The sequence below is a fragment of the Macaca nemestrina genome, chromosome 1 (genome assembly GCF_043159975.1).
Source record: "Macaca nemestrina isolate mMacNem1 chromosome 1, mMacNem.hap1, whole genome shotgun sequence".
NCBI classification, from domain to species: domain Eukaryota; kingdom Metazoa; phylum Chordata; class Mammalia; order Primates; family Cercopithecidae; genus Macaca; species Macaca nemestrina.
Window position 1 is genome coordinate 213422856 of NC_092125.1, and position 22270 is coordinate 213445125.

A 22270-nucleotide genomic window follows, 5' to 3' on the forward strand; every position below is an offset into this window, starting at 1 on the left:
TTGACAGGATCTTACTCTGTTGTCTAGGCTGGTGTGCAGTGGCACGATCATAAGCCACCATCTTGTTTGAGTCACTATATTATTATTTATTTCATCAACTTAGCCTCCCCTCCCCTCCCCTTCCCTTCCCTCCCCTTCCCCCCCACCGTCCTTTATTTTTGACAGGATCTTACTCTGTTGTCTAGGCTGGTGTGCAGTGGCACGATCGTAACCTCAAACTCCTGGGCTCCACTGACCCTCTCATCCTAACCTCCCGAGTAGTTGGGACCACAGGTGTACACCACCACACTCGGCTAATTTTTTGTATTTTTTGTAGAGATGGGGTTGCCCAGGCCAGTCTCAAACTCTTGGGCTCAAGTGATCAACCTACCTTGGCCTCTCAAGGTGCTGGGATTATAGGTGTGAGCCACGGTGCCCAGCTTACGCCTCCTTTTCTAAGTCCAAGTCTTCATTGTGATTATGCAGTATTTTGTTCTGTGTTGATCACATTTGGGAATTATTTGGTCATTATCTTCTTGTATATTTTTCCTCACATATTTTCTGGTCCCTTCATTATTTACATTGGCATGTTAGGAGTGATTAGTCATTTAGCTCATTGTTCTCAGGATCACAGGCATTCATGTCCAGAGTTGACGGATGTCATTAGACACCACTGGGTGCCACAGCTGCAGGTCCCTTGTCGGGGTGAGGGTGAATGTGGTCACAGTGGTGCATGGGATGGCTATATGGTGTTAGGTGGGGGCTGGTTCGGAGTTCTACTTTGGGGAAGAAAACAGGCGTGTATACTGAGCACCAAAGGGTAGACTACAGTGAGCATCTACTGTTTTGACAGCTTAGCACCTCTTACTTTTTTTCCCCTGAGGAATGACCCTTACTTTATTCCTCAGCATGTAGTTCAAATGAGAGCTGCCATCTTGTCTCCTATGACCTTGCTATGGGCTTAAAGATGAGCAGCTGACTCAAACTGGCCAATCAGAGTTCATCTCGGCATGGGAACTTCAGTTTCTCTCTGAGACGCTGAGTGTGGGCCGCCATATTTCCATTCATTATGGAAGAGACCAATGAGGGAGGCTGAAATGGACACTCAGAAGAATGGATGAGAGATGACAGATGGAAAGAAAGGAGTCTGGCTGGTGCCAGTTAGCCCTGAGGTCTGACTACACTCCAGCTCTTCCCATGGTTTAGTTATAGGAACCAATACATCCTCCTTTTGTCTAAAATAGTTCATGTGTATTTTTATCATTTGAAACTGTACAGAGATCAGTTAATACAGTTGGAATATGGGGCAGGGAACAATCAGGAAGTTGCAACCCTGAGAGCTTTTGTTTTTTTAAATGGTAGTTATTATAGCTGAGATAACTGGCCCCTTATTGCTCAGTCTGTCTGCTGAGTCAATGAAAGTTGAATGAATAAATGAATGAGTGTCTCTTGCTCCCCGCCTTGTCTCCCCAGCCAGGTTCCTGATCCTCACCTGAAATGACTTTCTTTTTCTTTTCTTTTTATTTAATTTAATTAATTTATTTATTTATCTGTCACCCAAGCTGGAGTGTAGTGGCACGATCTCAGCTCACTGCAATCTCTACCTCCCGGGTTCAAGTGATTCTCATCTCAGCCTCCCTAGTAGCTGGGATTAGAGGCGTGTATCACCATGTCTGCCTAATTTTTTAATTTTTAGTGAAGACAGGGTTTCACCATGTTGGCCAGGCTGGTCTTGAACTCCTGGCCTCAAGTGATCTGCCCAGCTCGGCCTCCCAAAATGCTGGGATTACAGGTGTGAACCATGATGCCCAGCCCCTGAAAATGACTTTCTTTATTTTTTTTTATTTTATTATTTTTTTATTATTTGTTTGTTTGTTTGTTTGTTTGTTTGTTTTTTTGAGACGGAGTCTCGCTCTGTCACCCAGGCTGGAGTGCAGTGGCGTGATCTTGGCTCACTGCAAGCTCCGCCTCCCGGGTTCACGCCATTCTCCCGCCTCAGCCTCCCAAGTAGCTGAGACTACAGGCGCCCGCCACCACGCCCGGCTAGTTTTTTGTATTTTTAGTAGAGACGGGGTTTCACCATGTTAGCCAGGATAGTCTCGATCTCCTGACCTCGTGATCCACCCGCCTCGGCCTCCCAAAGTGCTGGGATTACAGGCTTGAGCCACCGCGCCCGGCCATGACTTTCTTTAAACACCACTCTCATCTACTGTATCTGCTCACCACTCCCACCTTCACTGACATCCCTGCACTTGGTTTCTGCCTCTCTCCCAGATTATGGTCCCTGCCAGCCTCACTCCAAGTCTAGTGACTCTCCCAGTCCTGCCCTTCCAGCTTCCCTGCCCCATCCCTGACTAAAGCCTAACACTTTTCCCATCAAAAGTGATGTACGCGGATCTTGGGTTTTGCTGATGTGCCATTAAAGCACATTTCCATACTTGTAGAAGACCCAGTCTCTCAGGGCAGTCACATGTGTCTGCATTGGAAGTTCAGAAAGGCCTCAGAGAGATAAATCTTCCTTTACTGTGTGTAAAACATGTCAATAGGCCAGTTAATGACAGAGAAAGATGATCGTGGCAGGGGGCACACTCACACGCCCCACTACTCAAACAGCGCCCTGTAGAAAGAGGTTCCATGAGGTTTCATTCTGCCCTGGGACTCTTTGCCCTACTGGCTCTGAGAGCTGGGGAAAGGGACCGAACCTCTTTGAGACTCACTGGCTCATTTGTAAAATGCTAATGATAGAACCTCTCTCATAGTCCTCTTGTGAGAATACATTGAGATCCCTCATGTAAAGCACTTAACACAAAGCCTGGCACAGAGGAAATGGTCAGCAGCTGTTAGCTGCTGCTGTTATCAATTGCATAAAAATAAAGGCTTTGGTGACGGTGGGGCTGTGTGACCCTCTGCGCCTTCTCGACAAGGTATGACAGTGGTCCTGTCCTTGTCTTTCAGGCACTTTGGAATTCTTTATTTTTATTTTATTTTATTTTATATTTTATTTTATTTTATTTTTGAGATAAAGTCTTGCTCTGTCACCCAGGCTGGAGTGCAGTAGCACCGTCTCGGCTCACTGCAACCTCCTCCTCCTAGGTTCAAGTGATTCTCCTGCCTCAGCCTCCCGAGTAGCTAGGACTACAGGAGTGTGCTACCACGCCTGGCTAATTTTTGTATTTTTGGTAGAGATGGGGTTTCACCATATTGGTCAGGTTGGTCTCGAACTCCTGACCTTGTGATCCACCCGCCTCAGTCTCCCAAACTGCTGGGATTACAGGCGTGAGCCACCGTGCCTGGCCTGAAATCCTTTCTGCGACTACAAGGTCATACGTGATCTGGTGCCAAGGTCATATGTGATCTGGTACCGAGGTCACAAGTGATCTGGTGCTACCTCTTGGCCCTCATCTCCTTTTGTTCTCTAGACCTGCTGTCCTTCCAGGTGCTCCCCCAGGGTACCAAGTATGCTGCTGCCACAGGGTCTTTGCACTGGTTGTTCCTACTGCCTGGAACTCTCTTTCCCTTTTGTGCACTATTCACCCTACTCAGGGCTCTGCTCACATGTCACTTTCTCCGAGACGCTTTCTCCGATCACCTATCTAAAATGGCTTCACCACTGCCTCCAACCCTCTCTATCCATTTCTCCTGCTTTAATATTCTTCATAGCACTTAAGACTCTCCTGAAATGAATGTCTTCATTATCTAATTCCTCCTATTATATTACAAACTTTCTGAGGGCAGAGATTTTGTCTCTAGCATGCTTTGTGGTATGTCCTGGGCCTGGAACAGTGAAGCCAGGGGGCTCTCAGTTTTCCTTACGGATTAAATGTTTGTGTTTTCCTAAAATTCTTCTGTTGAAGCCCTAACCCTCGATGTGATACTATTAGGAGGCGGGGCATTTGGGAGATAACCGGGTTTAGATGAGGTGGTGAGGGGGCAGCCCCCATGATAGGATTAGTGCTATTATAAGAAGAGGAAGAGACTCTTGAACTCTCTCACTCCATCATGTCAGGGCATAGTGAGAAAATGGCCAAGTCGGAAAGAGGGCCCTCGCCAAGAACTGAATCTTGGACTTCCCGGCCTCCAGAACTGTGAGAAATAAATGTCTGCTGTTTAAATCACTACTCTGTGGTATTTTGTTATAGCAGCCTGTTTTAGTCTGTTTTGTGCTGCTGTAACGTAATATCCCAGACTGGGTAATTTATAAAGGACAGAAATGTATTTGTCATGATTCTGAAGGCTTGAGAGTCCAAGGTCAAGCTGCTGGCAGGTTGGTGTCTAGTGAGGAGCTAGTCCGTGCTTCCAAGATGGCGCCTTGAACATTGCATCCTCCGGAGGGGATGAGCACTATTCCTCATGTGGCAGGAGAGTGAAAGAGAGAGAAGCCACCCTGTAAGCCCTTTTTATAGCGGTATTAATCCATTCATGGGGACAGAGCCTTCATGATCTAAATACCTCTTATTAGGCCCCACCTCCCAACACTGTGGCATTGGCAATTAAACATAGTGAGACCCTGTCTCGAAAAATGTATATAAATAAATAAATTTGAAAAGAGAAGCCCTCCAAAGTATGCTTATGCATTTTGGATAGGCAAACCTTCAAACCACAGCATGGTCTGAGCTGAGATGGCTAACCATTATTGAAAGAGTGGAATTTTCCACTTCAGTGCCAGCTGCTTAAGATGCAGAGGAATAACTGTATTTGGAGCCTCTAACAAATTCACGTAATTTCCTTGAATTTTCTAGCTAAAAAAAAAAAAAAAAAAAAAAAGGAAGGAAGACTTTGTCCACATACTGCATCCTGAAATGCTGTGCAATTTTATTTTGCTTCTCTAAGCCCAGAAAGCCGGCGTCATCTGACCAGGCAAACCAATGCTGCTTCTGCTATTGCCTTTGCTTACTTCAAAACACACATGAGAGAGATTGGGATGGTGCTAAGTTAGAAATCCATGATGATAAGATTGGACGAAATAACACTACGATCATAGTGCCAGTATTACTAATTGCTTTCTTTTACTGGGTACTCACCTACCAGGCACTCTGTGGAGCGCTTTACCTGCATAATGTCAGTTAACCCTTTTAACTGTGGGGTAAGGTAAATACTATTAGAACACCATTTTACAGAAAGTAAAAGTGGAGGCTGGTGGCAGGAGGCCAAAACATGTATCCTGGCCTCTGAGATACGATGGACTCTTCTTATTCTCTATGGCCTTGCAGGAAGGAAGGCCATGTTTTGAGGTGGTTTGGTGGTTAAGGCAGGGCTGGGGTCAGATGTTATTAAGGCATCAGCAAGACTGGGTGTGGTGGCTCATGCCTGTAATCCCAGTACTTTTGGAGGCTGAGGTGGGTGGATCGTTTGAGTCCAGGAGTTCGAGACTAGCCTGGGCAACATGTCAAAACCCCGTTTCTACAAAAAATTTTAAAAATTAGCTAGGCATGGTGGTGCACACCTGTGATCCCAGCTGCTTGGGAGGATAAGGTGGGAGGATCGCCTGAGCTGGGGAGGTTGAGGCTGCAGTGAGCTGAGATTGTGCCACTGAACTCCAGACTGGGCAACAGAGTGAGACCCTGTCTCAACAAAACAAAACATCAATAAGGAAAGAAGCTCACAATGAAGCAATTTGGGCCCAGCCACCCAGAGAAAACAATAATGCCAGAGAGCACTACACCCGCTCTCTTTTCTGAGGGATCTTGAACAACACTCTCTTTAATCCGAGGGATTACAGCAGTATTTCTCACACTCAAGCAAGTGGGCATCAGAATGTTTTGGAGGGCTTCTCTTTTTAAATTTATTTATTTACATATTTTTTAGAGACAGGGTCTTGTTATGGTTGCCCAGCTGGAATTTGAACCCTGGACTCAAGCAATCCTCCTGCCTTAGCCTCCTGAGTAGAGGGCTTCTTAAAACACACTTCTAAGCCTCTTTCCTGGAGTTTCTGATTCAATAGGTCTGGGCTGGGTTGGAGCTCAAAAATTTGAAATTTTCACAAGTTCCCAGGAGCTGCTGAGGCTGCAGGTCTGGGACCATGTTTGAGAATCACATGAGGGGCCGGGTGTGGTGGCTCAGGCCTGTAATCCCAGCACTTTGGGAGGCCGAGGCGGGTGTATCATGAGGTCAGGAGCTCGAGATTGGCCTGACCAACATGATGAAACCCCGTTTCTACTAAAAGTACAAACCTTAGTCGGGCGTGGTGACACGCGCCTGTAGTCCCAGCTACTCAGGAGGCTGAGGCAGGAGAATCGCTTGAACCAGGGAGGTGGAAGTTGCAGTGAGCCGAGATCGTGCCACTGCACTCCAGCCTCGGTGACAGAGTGAGACTCTGTCTCAAAAAAAAAAAAAAAAAAAAGGAGAATCACATGAGGAATGTTCTGTCCATATACTTGAAGAAATATGATACTCTCTCCATGCTCCTAACCTCCTCCCACTGCAAATGCACCATTTCTGGTATTAATTATGTTTGAACTCATCCATAGAGTCGAGGGACTGTAGTAAAGTTCGCCTTTGTAATGAGCCACTTTTTTTTTTTTTGAGATGGAGTTTCACTCTTATTACCCAGGCTGGAGTGCAATGGTGTGATCTCGGCTCGCTGCAACCTCCGCCTCCCGGGTTCAAGTGATTCTCCTGCCTCAGCCTCCTGAACAGCTGGGATTACAGGCGCCCACCACCACGCCTGGCTAATTTTTGTATTTTTAATAGAGATGGGGTTTCATCATATTAGCCAGGCTGGTCTTGAACTCCTGACCTCAGGTGATCCACCCACCTCAGCCTCCAAAAGTGCTAAGTGAGATTACAGGTATAAGCCACCATGCCTGGCCTTTTTTTTGAGAGAGAGTCTTGCTCTGTTGCCCGGGCTGGGCTGGAGTGCAGTGGCATGATCACGACTCACTGCAACCTCCACCACCAGGGCTCAAGCCATCCTTCTGCCTCAGCCTCCAGAGTAGCTGGGACTCTAGGCATGTGCCACCACGCCCGGCTAATTTCTGTATTTTTTGTAGAAATGGGGTTTCACCCTGTTGCCCAGGCTGGCCACAAAATGAGCCACTTTTGAGTGACAGTGGAGAGGACTAACTGAAGTTCCTTGGCAGGGGGAAACAGCGGAAACAGGGCGTGAGTGGAGCTGGGTTGTAAGCTGAAGACCCAGGTTAGGGAAGCTTGCTCTTACCTAGACCGGAGGTGCTGTGGTGTTGGGGGGATGGGGCCTGGGGTCCATCAGCTGCTGAAGAGAGGGGCTGGTGTCAGGCACCAAGAAATGCTTCCAGGAAAATGCATCCAGGCAGAGGAAGGGAGCCGAGGGACAGAATCAGAAGAGCGGGGACTGGTTTGAGGGAAAATGGAAGACTCAGATTTAAGAGTTAAGCCAAGGTAAGCTGGATTCAGGGGTTGTTTAACCAAGACGTCCTCAAGTGTCTTCTAAAATGTGGTGTGTTTTTCTCAGAATTCACCCCAGCTGGCCCAGTAAAGTGGCTTTTTCTCTAAATGGCAGACACAGAGGGAAGGAGGAGGAAAGAGGGAGCGAGACCACTGTCCCAAGGTCATGAGCTGCAGAAGATAAACCCTCCCATCCCTTGGGTTGTGCCAGCAAAGTTGGCAGAAACTACAGCCAAGAGGTCTTGTGTCGGCACCATCCTGGGACCCTTTCTGGCCCTCTCGCGGTCTCATCGCCAGGTGCCTACTCCCCATGAGCCCAGGGACACCTCGCGCAGTGCCCGTAGGGTTACAGGTGCTCCTTCTCTTCCCTGCCCATCACCTACCACGCGCTGCACGAACACTGGCTGAGCCTCTGCCATGTGCAAGGCCCAGAGTTGACTGTTTCCCTGGCCCATTTTCTTTGCTTTCTTTTCTTTTTTTCTTTTTCTTTTTCTTTTTTTTGAGATGGTGTCTCACTCTGTCACCCAGGCTGGCGTGCAGTGGTGTGATCTCGGCTCACTGCAACCTCCACCTCCTAGGTTCAAGCGATTCTCCTGCTTCAGCCTCCTGAGTAGCTGGAATTACAGGTACCTGCCACCATGCCTGGCTAATTTTTTTGTATTTTTAGTAGAGACGGGGTTTCACCATGTTGGCCAGGCTGGTCTCGAACTCCTGACCTCAGGTGATCCGCCCAGCTCGGCCTCCCAAAGCGCTGGGATTGCAGACGTGAGCCACCGCGCCTGGCCCATTTTCTTTGCTTTCTCAATCCTCCTTCTGTGCCATCTCCACTCTCCTCTTTGTGTCCTCTTTGTGCAGCTCTTTCCTCACCAGTGAGCTCCTCTTTCTGTACCTCTCCCTCGGCTCTCCCCACAAGCAGTCACGAATGTCACCAGCCCGAGGTGCATTATGAAAACCTAATCACCATCCCAGGTGGCCCATCTGTGAGGGGCACAAGGTCCTGGCCAGGGTTGGGAGTAACAGAGAGAAAATGATGATTATTATGAAGTCGTGATAGCAAGGCTGTCTTTGCAGCCAGGCCTGCTTTTGAATTGGGTGGGACACCAGCTGCCTTGGAGGGGGAAGCCTTCATCGGTTCTGGTCTTGTGTTCAGCTGGAGGAAGTCACAGACCTGGGCAGACCTGTTCTGCCATAAGCTGTAAACTCACAATGTCTAAACTCAGCTGTGCCGTTTCTGCCTCCTGATCAGCTCTGTTTCACCCCATGATGCCACACCAGGCTTCCTCTGGGTGTCCAGGTGCCCCCTGCTCCAAGCCCCAACTTACAGCATCCACCCCCTATTCTGCACCTGGCTTCACTTCCTACTTCAGTAAGGAGATCCAGGGATTCTGATAAACACCTTCCATTTGTCCCCCTTCCTTTTCAGCACAAATCTCTCTGCTCCCTTCCCTATCCCCACCCTGCAGCAAGGGGTGGCAGAAAGAGCACGAATCAGATAAAACAGCCTCAGGTATCCCCAGGCTTTGATAAAATGTGAGTGCATTGGTTATTGGTTTGGTCTGCTCAGCTCTTCCCATCCCTTCTTGTGGTAACAGACCCACCCATTCCCCACGGAGGGGATATTTTGAGTTAACTGGCCAATCACACTACATGACCACAGTGATTGGCCCAGGGATGTGCCTGCAATTGGAGATGGACCAATTGGACTTCTTTTTTGGAATTTTTCCATGTAGAATTGGTGGGGAAGAGTTCTGTCCTCTCTGGTTTTGAGGCTATATGAATGATAAACAGGCCAGGTGCAGTGGCTCATGCCTGTAATCCCAGTACTTTGGGAGGTCAAGGTGGGAGGATCATTTCAGGCCAGGAGTTCAAGACCAACCTGGGCAATGTAGCAAGATCTCATCTCCATAAAAATTAAAAAATTAGCTGGGCATGGTGGTACCTATCTGTAGTCCCAGCTACTTGGGAGGCTAAGACAGAAGGATCGCTTGAACTCAGGGGTTTGAGACTGCAGTGAGCTAGGCTTGTGCCACTGCACTTCCAGTCTGGGCGGCAGAGAGAGACCCTGCCTCTAAAACAAAATCAAAAACAAAAGAATGGAAACCAGAGACTGCTTGCACTCATGTTCCCTGATGCCCAGAAAAAGTCTACCTGCAGGACAAGAGAAAGAGACCAGCCCCCAGAAGGATAAAGAAGGACACGGTGATGTCTGCGTTCCTGGGTCCAGCTGCCCTGAGACAAGCGCTACCCTTGCCCGCTCTGGTTCTGGTTGCTTTCTGACATTGACCATAGGAAGTACTCTGCTTAATGCGTGTGAAACTCATTGTCCCCCATCATGAGTTGGCTGTGAGATTACGGAAGGTCATCTAAATGAAGTCCTTAGTGAGCTCACTCCATTGTAGCTTCTAATACTGCTGCTGGTCCCTGCCCAGCACATCCCCAGCACACAGTCCAGCCATGCCTTCAGTGCCTCACCTCAGTCAGTGCCTCATCATTCACCTGGGCCACCTGGCTGGAAATCCTAAAGCTATGTGCCTTTACTTTATTTAGTATTTTATTTTTTATTTTTTGAGACACGGTCTCATTCTGTCACCCAGCTGATATACAGTGGTGTGATTACAGCTCACTGCAGCCTCGAACTCCTAGGGCTCAAGTGATCCCTCCACCTCAGTTTCCCAAAGTATCTGGGACCACAGGTGCATGCCACCACATCCAGCTCATTTTTGTACTTTTTGTAGACACGAAGTCTTACCACGTTGTCTAGGCTGGTCTCGAACTCCTGGACTCAAGGGATCCTTCAGCCTCATCCTCCCAAAGGATTGGGATTACTGGTGTGAGCCACCGCACCCAGCCTTTATTTGTAACACTGCCCATGCCAGGCCCGATCCATGTGTCCCACACAACATCTCTCGGATCATTCCTTTCTCTTCATTCTACCTGTCCCACTCCTAGTAAAAGCCTTTCATTCATGTGTTCGACAAACCTTACAGAGTCCCAGTGATAGGCCAGGAAATGTGCTGACACTGCGGACAGGTCAGTGAGCAGAGCAGATACTGTCCCCTGACACTGTTCCTCTGTCCCGGCCCTTGCTGAGCACCTGTCACACTAAATGTCATCACACACCACTTTTATGTTACTCTTCTTCTTAATAACATTCCCTGGCTCCCTACTTCCTACCTCTTCAAATCTTAGTGTCTCTGTTTGGCCTCCAAAAGTCCTCCACAATCTGCCTCCAGATAATAAGAATAATGATAGCATTAATAGTGGTAGCAGAAGCAGCTATCATTTGTGACATTCTTATTAAGAGGCAGAAAATGTGCTGAATGCTTTATAGGCATTTACTCATTTAAAGCCTCACAACCAGGGGTGAAATTCAACATATTCAGCACAGGCACCAACCGATCAGAGTGGATGCTGCCTGCCATGCCGTGCCATGCCAGGCATACCAGCTGAATCTGGTTCTGTTCACAGTCATCCTGAAAGGTGGGTTTTATGATCCCTGGCTTAAAATGTGTGAGCTGGTCGGGCGCGGTGGCTCACGCCTGTAATCCCAGCACTTTGGGAGACTGAGGCGGGTGAATCACCTCAGAGTTCAAGATCAGATTAGCCAACATGACGAAACCCCATCTCTGCTAAAAATACAAAAATTAGCCGGTGTGTAGCGGGTGCCTGTAATCCCAGCTACTATGAGACTGAGGCAGGAGAATCGCTTGAACCTGGGTGGCAGAGATTGCAGTGAGCTGAGATTGTGCCACTGCACTCCAGCCTGGGCGACAGAGTAAGACTCTGACTCAAAAAAAAAAAAAGATAAATAAAATGTGTGAGCTGACACTCAGAAGGGTGAAGGGCCTCACCCAGAGTCACACAGTTGATAAACACCAGCCTTCCAACCCAGGACCTTCTGACTCCAAAGCCTCCATTTCACTCTCTAAATGCCCCTCACACAACCCTTTCTCCGGTGACACCAGGTCTTTCCCTGCAACGCACATGGGCCACAGTCCTGTTAATCTCCTCCATTCATTCCTTCCACAACCATTGGATGAGGCTTCCACCTTCAGTCATCACCTGTGCAAGATGAGGGGACTGCCATGGGGGCAGGGACTATGTCATCCTGTTCACTGTGATATCCCCAGCACCTGGTACCTTACCTGGCACATAGCTGATCTTCAGCAAATACCTGTTGAATGATCAGTATGAGGGTGACAAAGGCATGGACTTCACTGGAAGTAGCTCCCAGGTGTCACTTACGAGTGAAAGTGTGCCTCCTTTATTGTGGGTTTTAAAACAAGAAAGGACCAGAGCATTCTGGCATGGGGGCCCCCTGGCTCTGGAGGCACGATGAGGCTGTCTGACCTCTTGCTGGTCCAAGAAGAACACCAGTCCCAGAGCTGGAAAGCATGGATGGAAGGCAGCCACGCTGGCCCCACAGGCCAGGAAATGCCATGACCCAACATGCTGAGTCCCCATCACCACCACCTGCCCTGCCATCCCTCTTCCTTCTGCTTCTCCAAACGTACTCATCTAATTCCTTCATCTAGTCGGTCGCTCAACAGTTATCGAGTGCCTGTTCTGGGCCAGGCAGGTGCTAGGTCACAGCACGAGAAAGTCAATGGTACAAAGATTCAAGACACAGCCCCTGCCCTCTGTAGCACAAAGTCCCAAGAGAGAGGCAGATACGTAAGTGGACAGTGATAACCATGGCAGGAGGGGTCAGTGCGGGTGCAGGGGGATTGTAGGAGGGCCCTTTCTGTGCCATTTGGAAAGGATATGGAGGTTTTCCTAAGAATCAAGGGCTGATTCCACATTCAAGACTCTGTAATGTTGCGAGTTGCAACGGTGTTTGCAGTGGTGGTTAATGTTTGTTGTTTGTGGTGGTGGTTAATGTTTAATATTCATCTCAGCCACCAAAACAGGTCTGAATTTCAACACGGTACTCAGAGATCCTTCACTCCCCACAGAGCAACAGCTTTTGGAATCAGGGGAACTCTGGGTTCCAGTCCCAGCTCTGTGATTTTGAGCACTGAAACTTTTCCGAACCTGTTTCCTTCTCTGCCTTTCAGGGTTGCAGGGCTTAAACGGATAGCATTAATCACCTTCCTTTCACAGGCTGTTAGCACTCAATCAAACCTGCTTCTCCCGCTCAAAGATGTTTAAGACCCAGGCAAGTCACAGAACCTCAACAGAAAAGGAATAACATCAAGGGGCACCTCCACATCATGTCCCCCACTGCCCTGAAGGAGAACGCCTCTAAGCTTAGCAAAAACAAGTTTGAATTTTTGTTCACATGAACTTTTCTACAAAAGCAATAAATCAAAGAAAAAAGTTTAGGAACAGATTAGAGCAGACTCAGATGGGCTCAGTTTCCCTTACCCGCCCCCGCCCCGCAGGGCACTGCTGGCTGCTGGACTCAGAAATCCAGCTGGCTTTTCACCTCCAAGATTCTCCAAGGACCACACCCGACAAACACGTCACCACCCTGGCCAGCACAGAGCACAGTGGGTGGAAGGAAGAGAGCAGGGCTTTGGGGAACCTCCCGCCCAGGATTTCACTACCAGCGCCCCACGTGACCTTGGGCAAGTCATGTCACCTCTCGGGACCTCGGTAGTTTCATCTAAAGACGAGCATTAACACCTAGGTCCAAGGTGCCAGACACGTCTGAGGCTGGGAAAGCACAAACCCTCTCCCCGCCAGCACCCCAGGACTGTTGATGTTTTTGATTTATGGCCTCCCCTTCCTGCCTCCTTTCTAACTTCCTTCCTCATCCCAGTCCTCCAAGCACTGACAGCCCATGGATTTAAGCCACATTTGAGCGCGGTCTGGGGCAGTCGGCAGGGTAGGAACATTTCAGCGTAGGCTGGGGGAAAAACGGACAGAGTCGCGCTCTTGCCACTGCCTGTGCCTCTGCGCCTCTTCCTGTACATCCTCCTCTGACCCGCCACCCAGGCTGCTGGGCTGGGGGACCCTGGGGTGCCCGCCTTTACCTTTGAAGATTCTCCCCTCCTGGGTGAGCAGGGCGGCCCCCACGGGAAAGTGACTGTAGGGGCAGTAGGCTGACTTCTTGGCCTCCTGGGAGCAAACCAGCAGCTGCTGGACACACTCGGGCTGCAGGGTGCAGGCGGGAGGCTTCTGGGCCATGTTGGTACCCCAGGCAGGCAGCAGAGCTGTGGAAACAGGAGCTCCGGCCAGCCTGGGCTGGGGCCCCAGACACGATTGCAGCTCCTCCCCCGGGGGTGTGTCCCTGCAACCAGATGGCAGGCTGTTAGGTACGCGGCTTTCAGGATGCAGAGTCTAGGAGAGGAGCGTCCCATGGTTTGGATGCAGCAGGTGTGGTGTAAGAAGGTGCCTGCGTGTGCTTCACACTCTCCCTTGGGAACCACTCTCACTATCGGACACACTGAGGGGTGGGTCAGAAGGTGGTGCCACGCTACTAGAAGGGGAAGCTACTGGGTGGGTCAGTGTGGGATCTCAGAGGTCCAAGGTCCAAGGGCTGACAGCCCTCAGTTTGTTAAATCACTTTTTCTCTCCTCCACTGAGGGAAGGACTGAGGCTGAAAGGGCAGGGCTGGGGCAGCCAGTGTGGCATCCCCGAGACGGGAGGCATGAACAAGCTGCAGTACGACTGAGAGCTTCTTTATTTTCACCCATTTTCCTTCTGACTTCTCTTTGCCCCAGCCCAGAATTAAAAAGTATCTCAGCTTCTGGGTGCAGTGGCTCACTTTGGGAGGCTGAGGCAGGAGGATTGCTTGAGCCCAGGAGTTTGAGAACAGTGTTGGTAATATGGCAAAACCCTGTCTCTACAAAAAATACAAAAATTAACTGGGCATGGTGGCATGTGCCTGTAGTCCTAGCTGCTTGGGAAGCTGAGGTGGGAGGATGGCTTGAACCTAGGAGGCAAAGGCTGCAGTGAGCTCAGATTGCACCACTGCATTTCAGCCTGGGTGACGGAGAGCCAGATCCTGTCTCAAAAAAAAAAAAAAAAAAAAAAATTGGAGAATGGAGGGAACCATTGAGATTATTTACTTGGGCCCCCTCATTGTTTTGTTGCAAAATAGATATTGGTGTTGGTGGTAAACAAATGTGTTTGCATCCTGGTTCTACTCCTTTCCATGTGTACAAGCTTTGGCAGGTCACTTGACCTCCCTGAGCCACAGTTTCATGTCAACAGCAGGGATAGTAATAATCCCTGTTCTAGATCCTGAGACTATAGAAGAGCTCCAGCTTTGGAGTTTAGTAAACCATGATTTGAATTCCATTCCTGCCATTTATTAGCCATATGATGTTGGGAGGGTCACACACAATCTCTCTAAGCCTCGGTGTCCTCATCTGCAAAATGGGCACACTAACATGATTTCACTTCCAGAGTTGTCATGAGGATTGAATGAGATAATGCGTGTACAATGGGTGTGGCTGGAGAGTCTGGTGACATCATAATGTGAACACCCTTTATGACTCCACACAAACTGAGTTATTGTCATTAAGTGACACAGCCAAGATCACATGGGGCAGAACTCCAGCTTGAGTGGCCAAAGACATCCAACTGTTTCCACACCCCTGCCTAGCAGGAGAGTTTGGATGGGGAATGGGGAAGGGGCAGGGGGAAAGGCAGGGGAAAGGAGGAGAATACAAGGCAGCATCTCGTGTCCTGCATGCTGGCATATCTGTGTCCCAGACTTGGAACTCTCAACTGTATGTGGACACTGCAGACGCCCAGGTGGGCCGCTGAAGAGTTGGGTAAAATTTGCTTCCTTTCCTCCTTGCCTCCCCTCCCTTCAGATCCCCTCCCCTCCCACTGCATCCAGCCCTCAGAGAGGCAGCCTATTCCCTCCTGCTGGGGCGAGGGCCCCTCCACCCATGCACTTTTCTCCTGTCTCTATACCTTTGGCATCTAGAGCAGTTTCCTGGATCTCAGACGGCCACAGATGTCTCAGGACACTGTGTGCCCACTCGACGTGGGAATAATTCTAAGGCTTTTTGGGGTTAAGTATAATTACAACTGGGAAAAGAATTGTAGTGCCCTGCTGGCCTGACAGGCCTGTCAGAGACCTCAATAAGTCGTCCCGTTTCTGTCCCCTGCCCTGTCTCAGTTTACCCCACCCAGCCCTGCCCAGGCCTGGGACTGGACTTCAGGACTCCTTGACTCCACAGTGCTAGGAGAACCTAGATGACCTCCCGAGCTAATTATAGCCCTTGGCACCTTCAAAGCTCTTTACCTGCACGTGGTCGTACGTGAGGACAGCGCTCATTCCAAACCCAGCTGTATGGAGCGTGGATGCCAGTGGTGGCTCTAGAATTCCTTTTTCTTTTTTGAGACAGAGTCTCACTCTGTTGCCCAGGCTAGAGTGCAGTGGCACGATCTCAGCTCACTTCAACCTCCGCCTCCTGGGTTCAAGCAATTATTGTGCCTCAGCCTCCCAAGGAGCTGGGATTACAGGTGTGTGCCACCATGCCCAGGTAATTTTTTGTAGTTTTACTAGAGATGGGGTTTTGCTGTGTTGGCCAGGCTGGGCTCAAACTCCTGGCCTCATGTGATCTGCCCGCTTCAGCCTTCCAAAGTCCTGGGATAACAGGCATGAGCCACTGCACCTGGCCTAGAATTCCTAATGGAAGGGGCTTGGGGTGGTCATCCGGTTGGAGGGAGAAAGTGGGCTTGGAAATTTGCTTAGAGCTAAGTCACAGATCAATAATATGAACAGTACTTTCTAACACGCTTTTCTTTTCACTTTATGTAAAATTAAGAAAAGTTGGCTGGTTGCAGTGGCTCACACATGTAATCCCAGTGCTTTGGGATGCCAGGGTGGGAGGATCACTTGAGGTCAGGAGTTTGAGACCAGCCTGGACAACATAGAAAGACCCTATCTTAACAACAAAAGAAATCTGCTGGGCATGCTGGTGTGCACCTGTAATCCTAACTACTCAGGAAACTGAGGCAGGAGGATCACCTGAGCCTAAGTGTTTGAGGCTGCAGCGAGCTATGATTGCATCACTGTACCCCAGCTTGAGTAACATTATGTTATGAGACCCTGTCTCAAAAGAAAAAAAAAGAGAGAAAGAAAAATGAAGAAAAGTTAATTGCCCAGCTCAAAGAATAGAAAATCCATGGAGAGTGTTTTGAGTCGTAGTGGAGATTTTCAAGGGTCCAAGGTCCTCCCTAAACCCTGCTCCCAGGCCTTCACACTGTGAGATGAACTACCAGAGTCTTCATGTTAGAGTCTAGGTACCATGCATTCACTTACTCATTCAATGAGCAGTTATTGATAATAGGAGCAAACATTAATTTAGCTCTTTTTATGTGCCAGGCCCTATGCTAAATACATTATTTGAATGATTTCATTTAATCCTCACCACAAGATAAAGATACTATTATTGCCCATCTTCGACTGATGAGGACACTTGAACTCATAGAGATCACAGCCTCAAAAATGGATCTCAGGCTGGGTGCGGTGGCTCACACCTGTAATCCCAGTGCTTTGGGAGGCTGAGGCTGGAGGAGGATCGCTTGAGGCCAGGAGTTTGAGACCACCCTGTGCAACATACTAAGACCCCATCTCTACAAAAAAAAAAAAAAAAAAAAATTAGCCAGGTATGGTGGCACATGCCTTTAGTCTCAGCTACTCATGAGGCTGAGGTGGGAGGGTGGCTTGAACCCAGGAGTTTCAGGCTACAGTGAACTATGATATTGCCATTCATTCCTGGGTGACAGAGCAAGATCCTGTCTAATAATAATAATAGATCTTAAACCTGAGTTTGTCTGCCTTCAGAATCCTGGGCTCTCATCCATCCCAGAATTCATGGGAGGAGCCAGTATAATGGACCGACAAGGGGTGCAGGACTTGGCATCAGACCCATCCGTTTAAATATCACCAGTGGTATCCCCAGGCAAGTGATCTGTGCCTCTTTCCTCATTTATACAATGGGACAACATAAGGACCCATCTCTGGTGGATCATGGTTTTATCCTGCTCAGGAAGGCTTCCCATCTCTTTTGTTTTATTTTGATTCTTTTAGGTGAGACCTCTTGGTGGGCTGCCAATCATTGTGCTTCCACTCCGTGAGCAGGTACAAGCAGTTGACACAGGATACGCCAATCAGAGACTTCGCTTTTCTGCTGAGTCGGTGGGAATGTTGGTTTTTCCCATCGTGGCTGCTAAGCTAGGAAGATGCAACGGTTGCTGGCAGCTAGCTTCCCCCTCTTGGTAGAGAGAGCTTCCTTGCAGAATGAAGCCTGATGGAGAGAAACAGAGCTGAGAGATGGAGGAAAAGAACCCCAATTGCTTGCTGATTGTCTGGATCCAGCCATGCCTGAAGGCATGCTTCTAGATTTTCCTTTAATTGAGCCAATGCAATTCACTTCTATCTTAAACTTGTTTGAGTTTTGTTTCTGTCAATCCTGTGACATCTAGTGGAACATATTACTTCCTAGGATGTTTGTAAAAATCAAGTGAGATAATATACATAAAGATTTTAGCATGGCGAATGGCATGTGGTAAGTGCTCAAAAAGTGTTAACACATGGTATAGCAAATACTGTGTGCCAGGCCCTGTGTTCGGTACTAGAGAATCAGAGGTGGATGAGACTTGGTACCTGTCTTGAGGATCTCACACTAGTGAAGGAGACAGATAAGCCAACAGACAGGTATAAAACACTATAAAACAAGATTAGGTACTGGATCTCATAGCAATACAGAAAAACTATTGTTTGGAAGGAGTGGTGGGGTAGGTAGGTTAGGGAAAGCTTCCCAGGTAACAAGAGGATAAAAGGAGTCTTTTTTATTTTATCTATTGATTTATTGATTTATTTATTTTTTGAGATGGAGTCTTGCTCTGTCACCCAGGCCGGAGTGCAGTGGCACCATCTTGGCTCATTGCAACCACCGCCTCCTGGGTTCAAGCAATTTTCCTGCCTCAGCCTCCCAAACAGTTGGGATTACAGGTGGGTGCCACCACGCCTCACTAATTTTTTGTATTTTTTTTTTAGTAGAGACAAGGTTTCACCATGTTACCAGGATGGTCTCAATCTCCTAACCTTGTGATCCGCCCCCCGCCTCAGCCTCCCAAAGTGCTGGGATTACAGTTGTGAGCCATTGCACCCAGCCCAAAAGGAGTGTTAAATGATGGGTGGCTGTTCATATTGGACAATGTGGGTATAGCAAATACTGTCGGAGCCTCACCCACACCTCCTTAGCCATCCCAGATGTCACCTCCAGCTTTAATGGATAGTTCCTAAACATACCCACGGCTTCTTACCTTAAGCATTCCCTGGGCATATGAGTCTGCTCAGCCCATGCATAGGGTAGGCCAGAAATGCCAGGGAGTTAACACTCCCTGGAAGGATTATGATCCATAATATATCAATAAATCTTTTTTTTGTTTTTGAGACAGAGTCTTGCTCTGTCGCCCAGGCTGGAATGCAGTGGCGTGATCTCCGCTTCCTGCAAGCTCCGCCTCCTGGATTCTTGCCAGTCTCCTGCCTCAGCCTCCTGAGTAGCCGGGACTACAGGTGCCTGCCACCATGCCCAGCTAATTTTTGTGTATTTTTAGTAGAGACGGGGTTTCACCATGTTAGCCAGGGTGGTCTTGATCTCCTGACCTCGTGATCCACCCGCCTCGGCCTCCCAAAGTGCTGGGATTACAGGCATGAGCCACTGCCCCTGGCAATATATCAAGAATTCTTAAAACCAGTAAGAAAAAGACAAACATCCCAATAGAAAAGTAAGCAAAAGACTTGAACAGATATTTTACAGAAGAGATGGTGATGGAAAAAACTTCTCTACAAACTTTCAAGTCTTCAAACTTGGCTACATAAAAATTGAGGAGTTTTATTCGATGAAGGACTTCATGGACAAAGTCAATAGAAAGTTGAAAAAAACAGGAAACAAAGATCTTTTCGGCTGGGCTCAGGGGCTTACACCTGTAATCCCAGCACTTTGGGAGTCTGAGGTGGGAGGATCACTAGAGGCCAGGAGTTCCAGACCAGCCTGGGCAACATGCCGACATCTCTACTGAGTAGTAGTCCCAGCTACTCAGGAAGCTGAGGTGAGAGGATGGTTTGAGCCCAGGGAGGCTGAGGTTGCAGTGAGCCATGACTGAGCCACCGCACTCTAACCTGGGTGACAGAGTTGAGACTCCGTCAAACAAAACAAAACAAAACAAAAAAACAAAAACTCTTTTCGATGACTGAAATGATTGCGAATAATTAATATAGTGACTATGTAAGGGATGCATGACAAACCAACAAGAAAAAGACAAGGAACTCTATAGGGAGACGGGCAAAAGATATGGATGGGCAATTTACAGAAAGGGAAGTATTTGTACGACATTTTAAAGTATTCACAGAGATGAAATTAAGACAGTGAGATGTCACTTTACACTCATCAGAATGGCAAAAAAAAAAAAAAAAAAAAAAATTGGATAATGATAAGGGTTGGCAAAGATGAGGAGAGACTTGAGTCCTCCTGCACTGCTGCTGGGATTTTCAACTGGTGCAACCTTCTGGAGAGTAACTTAGCAGGGCTCAGTAAAATTAGGTATGCGCTTACCTTGAGATTCAATGATTCCAGCCCTAGGTCAACAGAGACACTCTTACCTGTATCCATAAGAAGATTGGAATGAAGATATATTTTGAAAAGTTTTATTTATTTATTATTATTATTATTATTATTATTTTTGAGACAAAGTCTCACTTACTCTGTTGTCCAGGCTGGAGTGCTGTGGTGCAGTCTCAACTCACTGCAACCTCTGCCTCTCTGGCTCAGGCGATTCTCCTGCCTCAGCCTCCCAAGTAGCTGGGACTACAGGCACGTGCCACCATGCCCGGCTGATTTTTTGCATTTTTGGTAGAGACAGGGTTTTGCCATATTGGCCAAGCTGGTCTCAGGTGATCCACCCAGCTTGGCCTCCCAAAGTGCTGGGACTAGAGGCGTGAGCCACCGCTATCAAAAGTTTTAAAGTTTTACTTTTCACTTTTAAGTCTTTCATTCATCTGGAATTAATTTTTATTAATTCCGGTATAAGGCAGGGATCCAATTTAATTTTTTCCATATGGATATCCAATTATCTCAGCACTATTAATTGAATACTCCCTCCTTTCCCCAGAGATCTGCAATGCCAGCTGTGTTAAGTTTCAAATTTCTATTTGAAATTCTATTTGAGTGAGAATGATTTTGGACTCTCCATTCTGTTCCACTGGTGAATTTGTTCATTCCTACACGTATGCCATACCTATCTTTATTATTACAGTTTAACAATAAGTTGGCCGGGCGCGGTGGCTCAAGCCTGTAATCCCAGCACTTTGGGAGGCCGAGACGGGCGGATCACGAGGTCAGGAGATCGAGACCATCCTGGCTAACACCGTGAAACCCCGTCTCTACTAAAAATACAAAAAACTAGCCGGGCGAGGTGGCGGGCGCCTGTAGTCCCAGCTACTCCGGAGGCTGAGGCAGGAGAATGGCCTAAACCCGGGAGGCGGAGCTTGCAGTGAGCTGAGATCCGGCCACTGCACTCCAGCCCGGGCTACAGAGCAAGACTCCGTCTCAAAACAAACAAACAAACAAACAAAAAAAAACAAGAAGTCTTGATTTCTGGAGATTTATCTCCCCGTTGGGCTTTTGCTCTTCTATATAAATTTTGGAATCGATTTTTCAATTTCCTTTGAAAACGATCTTATCTTGCCTCTGGAGGAGTTTGCTGGAATAGTTCATTCCTTGACATTTTGGTATGATCTTTCTGTAAAACCATCTGAGTCTGATGTTTTCGTTTAAGAAAAAAAAGCTAAACTATTGGCTGGGTGCAACGACTCACACCCGTAATCTCAGCTTTTTGGGAGGCTGAGGTGGGAGGTGGGAGGATCCCTTGAGGCCTTAGACTTTATTAACTATGCTCTTCAAAAAACGATTATCTCCCTTATTTCCATCTAACTGATTTATCAGTTTCTGGAAGAGGTTTGTTAAAATCTGCAACTACAACTGTTCATTTATATATATTTTCCATGTATTCCTATCAGTTGCTGCTTTATATCTTTTGAAGCTATATTGTTAGGTACATATATATATATATGTATTTGTTAACATTATATCTTCTTGATTGTCTCTTTTATTTGTATATAATGTCCCTCTCTATTTCTCATGCTTTTTACTAAAATCTTATATCCTTTTCTTTCTGATGTTAATGTTAATAATTTAGGAATCCCTTTAAGAGTTCTTAACCTATATTTTACTATAGACTGTGTTGGCAACCTGGTGAGGCCTAAGAGTCCCGGGTTTTTTTTCGTTTTGTTTTTGTTTTTTTTTTGAGACAGACTTTCGCTCTGTTGCTCAGGCTGGATGGAGTGCAGTGGCATGATCTTGGCTCACTGCAACCTCTGCCTCCCCGGTTCATGTGATTCTCCTGCCTCAGCCTTCTGAATAGCTGGGACTACAGGCGCGTGACACCATGCCTGGCCAATTTTTGTATTTTTAGTAGAGACCGGGATTTCACCACATTGGCCAGGCTGCTCTCGACCTCCTGATCTTGTGATCTGCCCACCTTGGCCTCTCAAAGTGCTGGGATTACAGCACTTTGGGAGGAGTGAGCCACAGCACCTGGCCCTATGAGTCTCTTTTTAAAATAATGGTTTTATTTCATTTTATTTCGCTTTTTTGAGATGGAGTCTCACTCTGTCACCCAGGCTGTAGTGCAGGGGCACGATCTCTGCTCACTGTAACCTCCGCCTCCCGGGTTCAAGCGATTCTCCTGCCTCAGCCTACTGAGTAGCTGGAATTATAGGCACGCGCCACCACGCCCGGGTAATTTTTGCATTTTTAGTAGAGACAGGGTTTCACTATGTTGGCCAGGCTGGTCTCAAACTCCTGACCTCAGGTGATCCACCGGCCTTGGCCTCCCAAAGTGTTGGAATTACAGGTGTGAGCCATCGCACCTAGCCAAAATAACAGTTTTTTTG

The 22270-nt window shown here is 47.8% G+C and overlaps 1 protein-coding gene and 1 long non-coding RNA gene across 2 annotated transcripts in view; one reads left to right on the forward strand and one right to left on the reverse strand.

Moving 5' to 3' along the window:
- Positions 1-13529, reverse strand: part of LOC105483086 (cytidine deaminase) — a 30035-nt gene extending 16506 nt beyond the window's left edge. The window contains exon 1 of the mRNA XM_011743715.2: positions 13320-13529. Within this exon, the coding sequence (XP_011742017.1) occupies positions 13320-13473 (154 nt within the window). The 5' untranslated portion in view covers positions 13474-13529. The remainder of the gene's footprint in view (positions 1-13319) is intronic.
- Positions 13530-14845: 1316 nt separating this feature from the next.
- LOC139364023 (uncharacterized) lies at positions 14846-17696 on the forward strand. The gene is made up of 2 exons (XR_011625221.1): positions 14846-15068; positions 17342-17696. It is a non-coding gene; the product is annotated as an uncharacterized lncRNA (long non-coding RNA).
- Positions 17697-22270: the final 4574 nt, after the last annotated feature.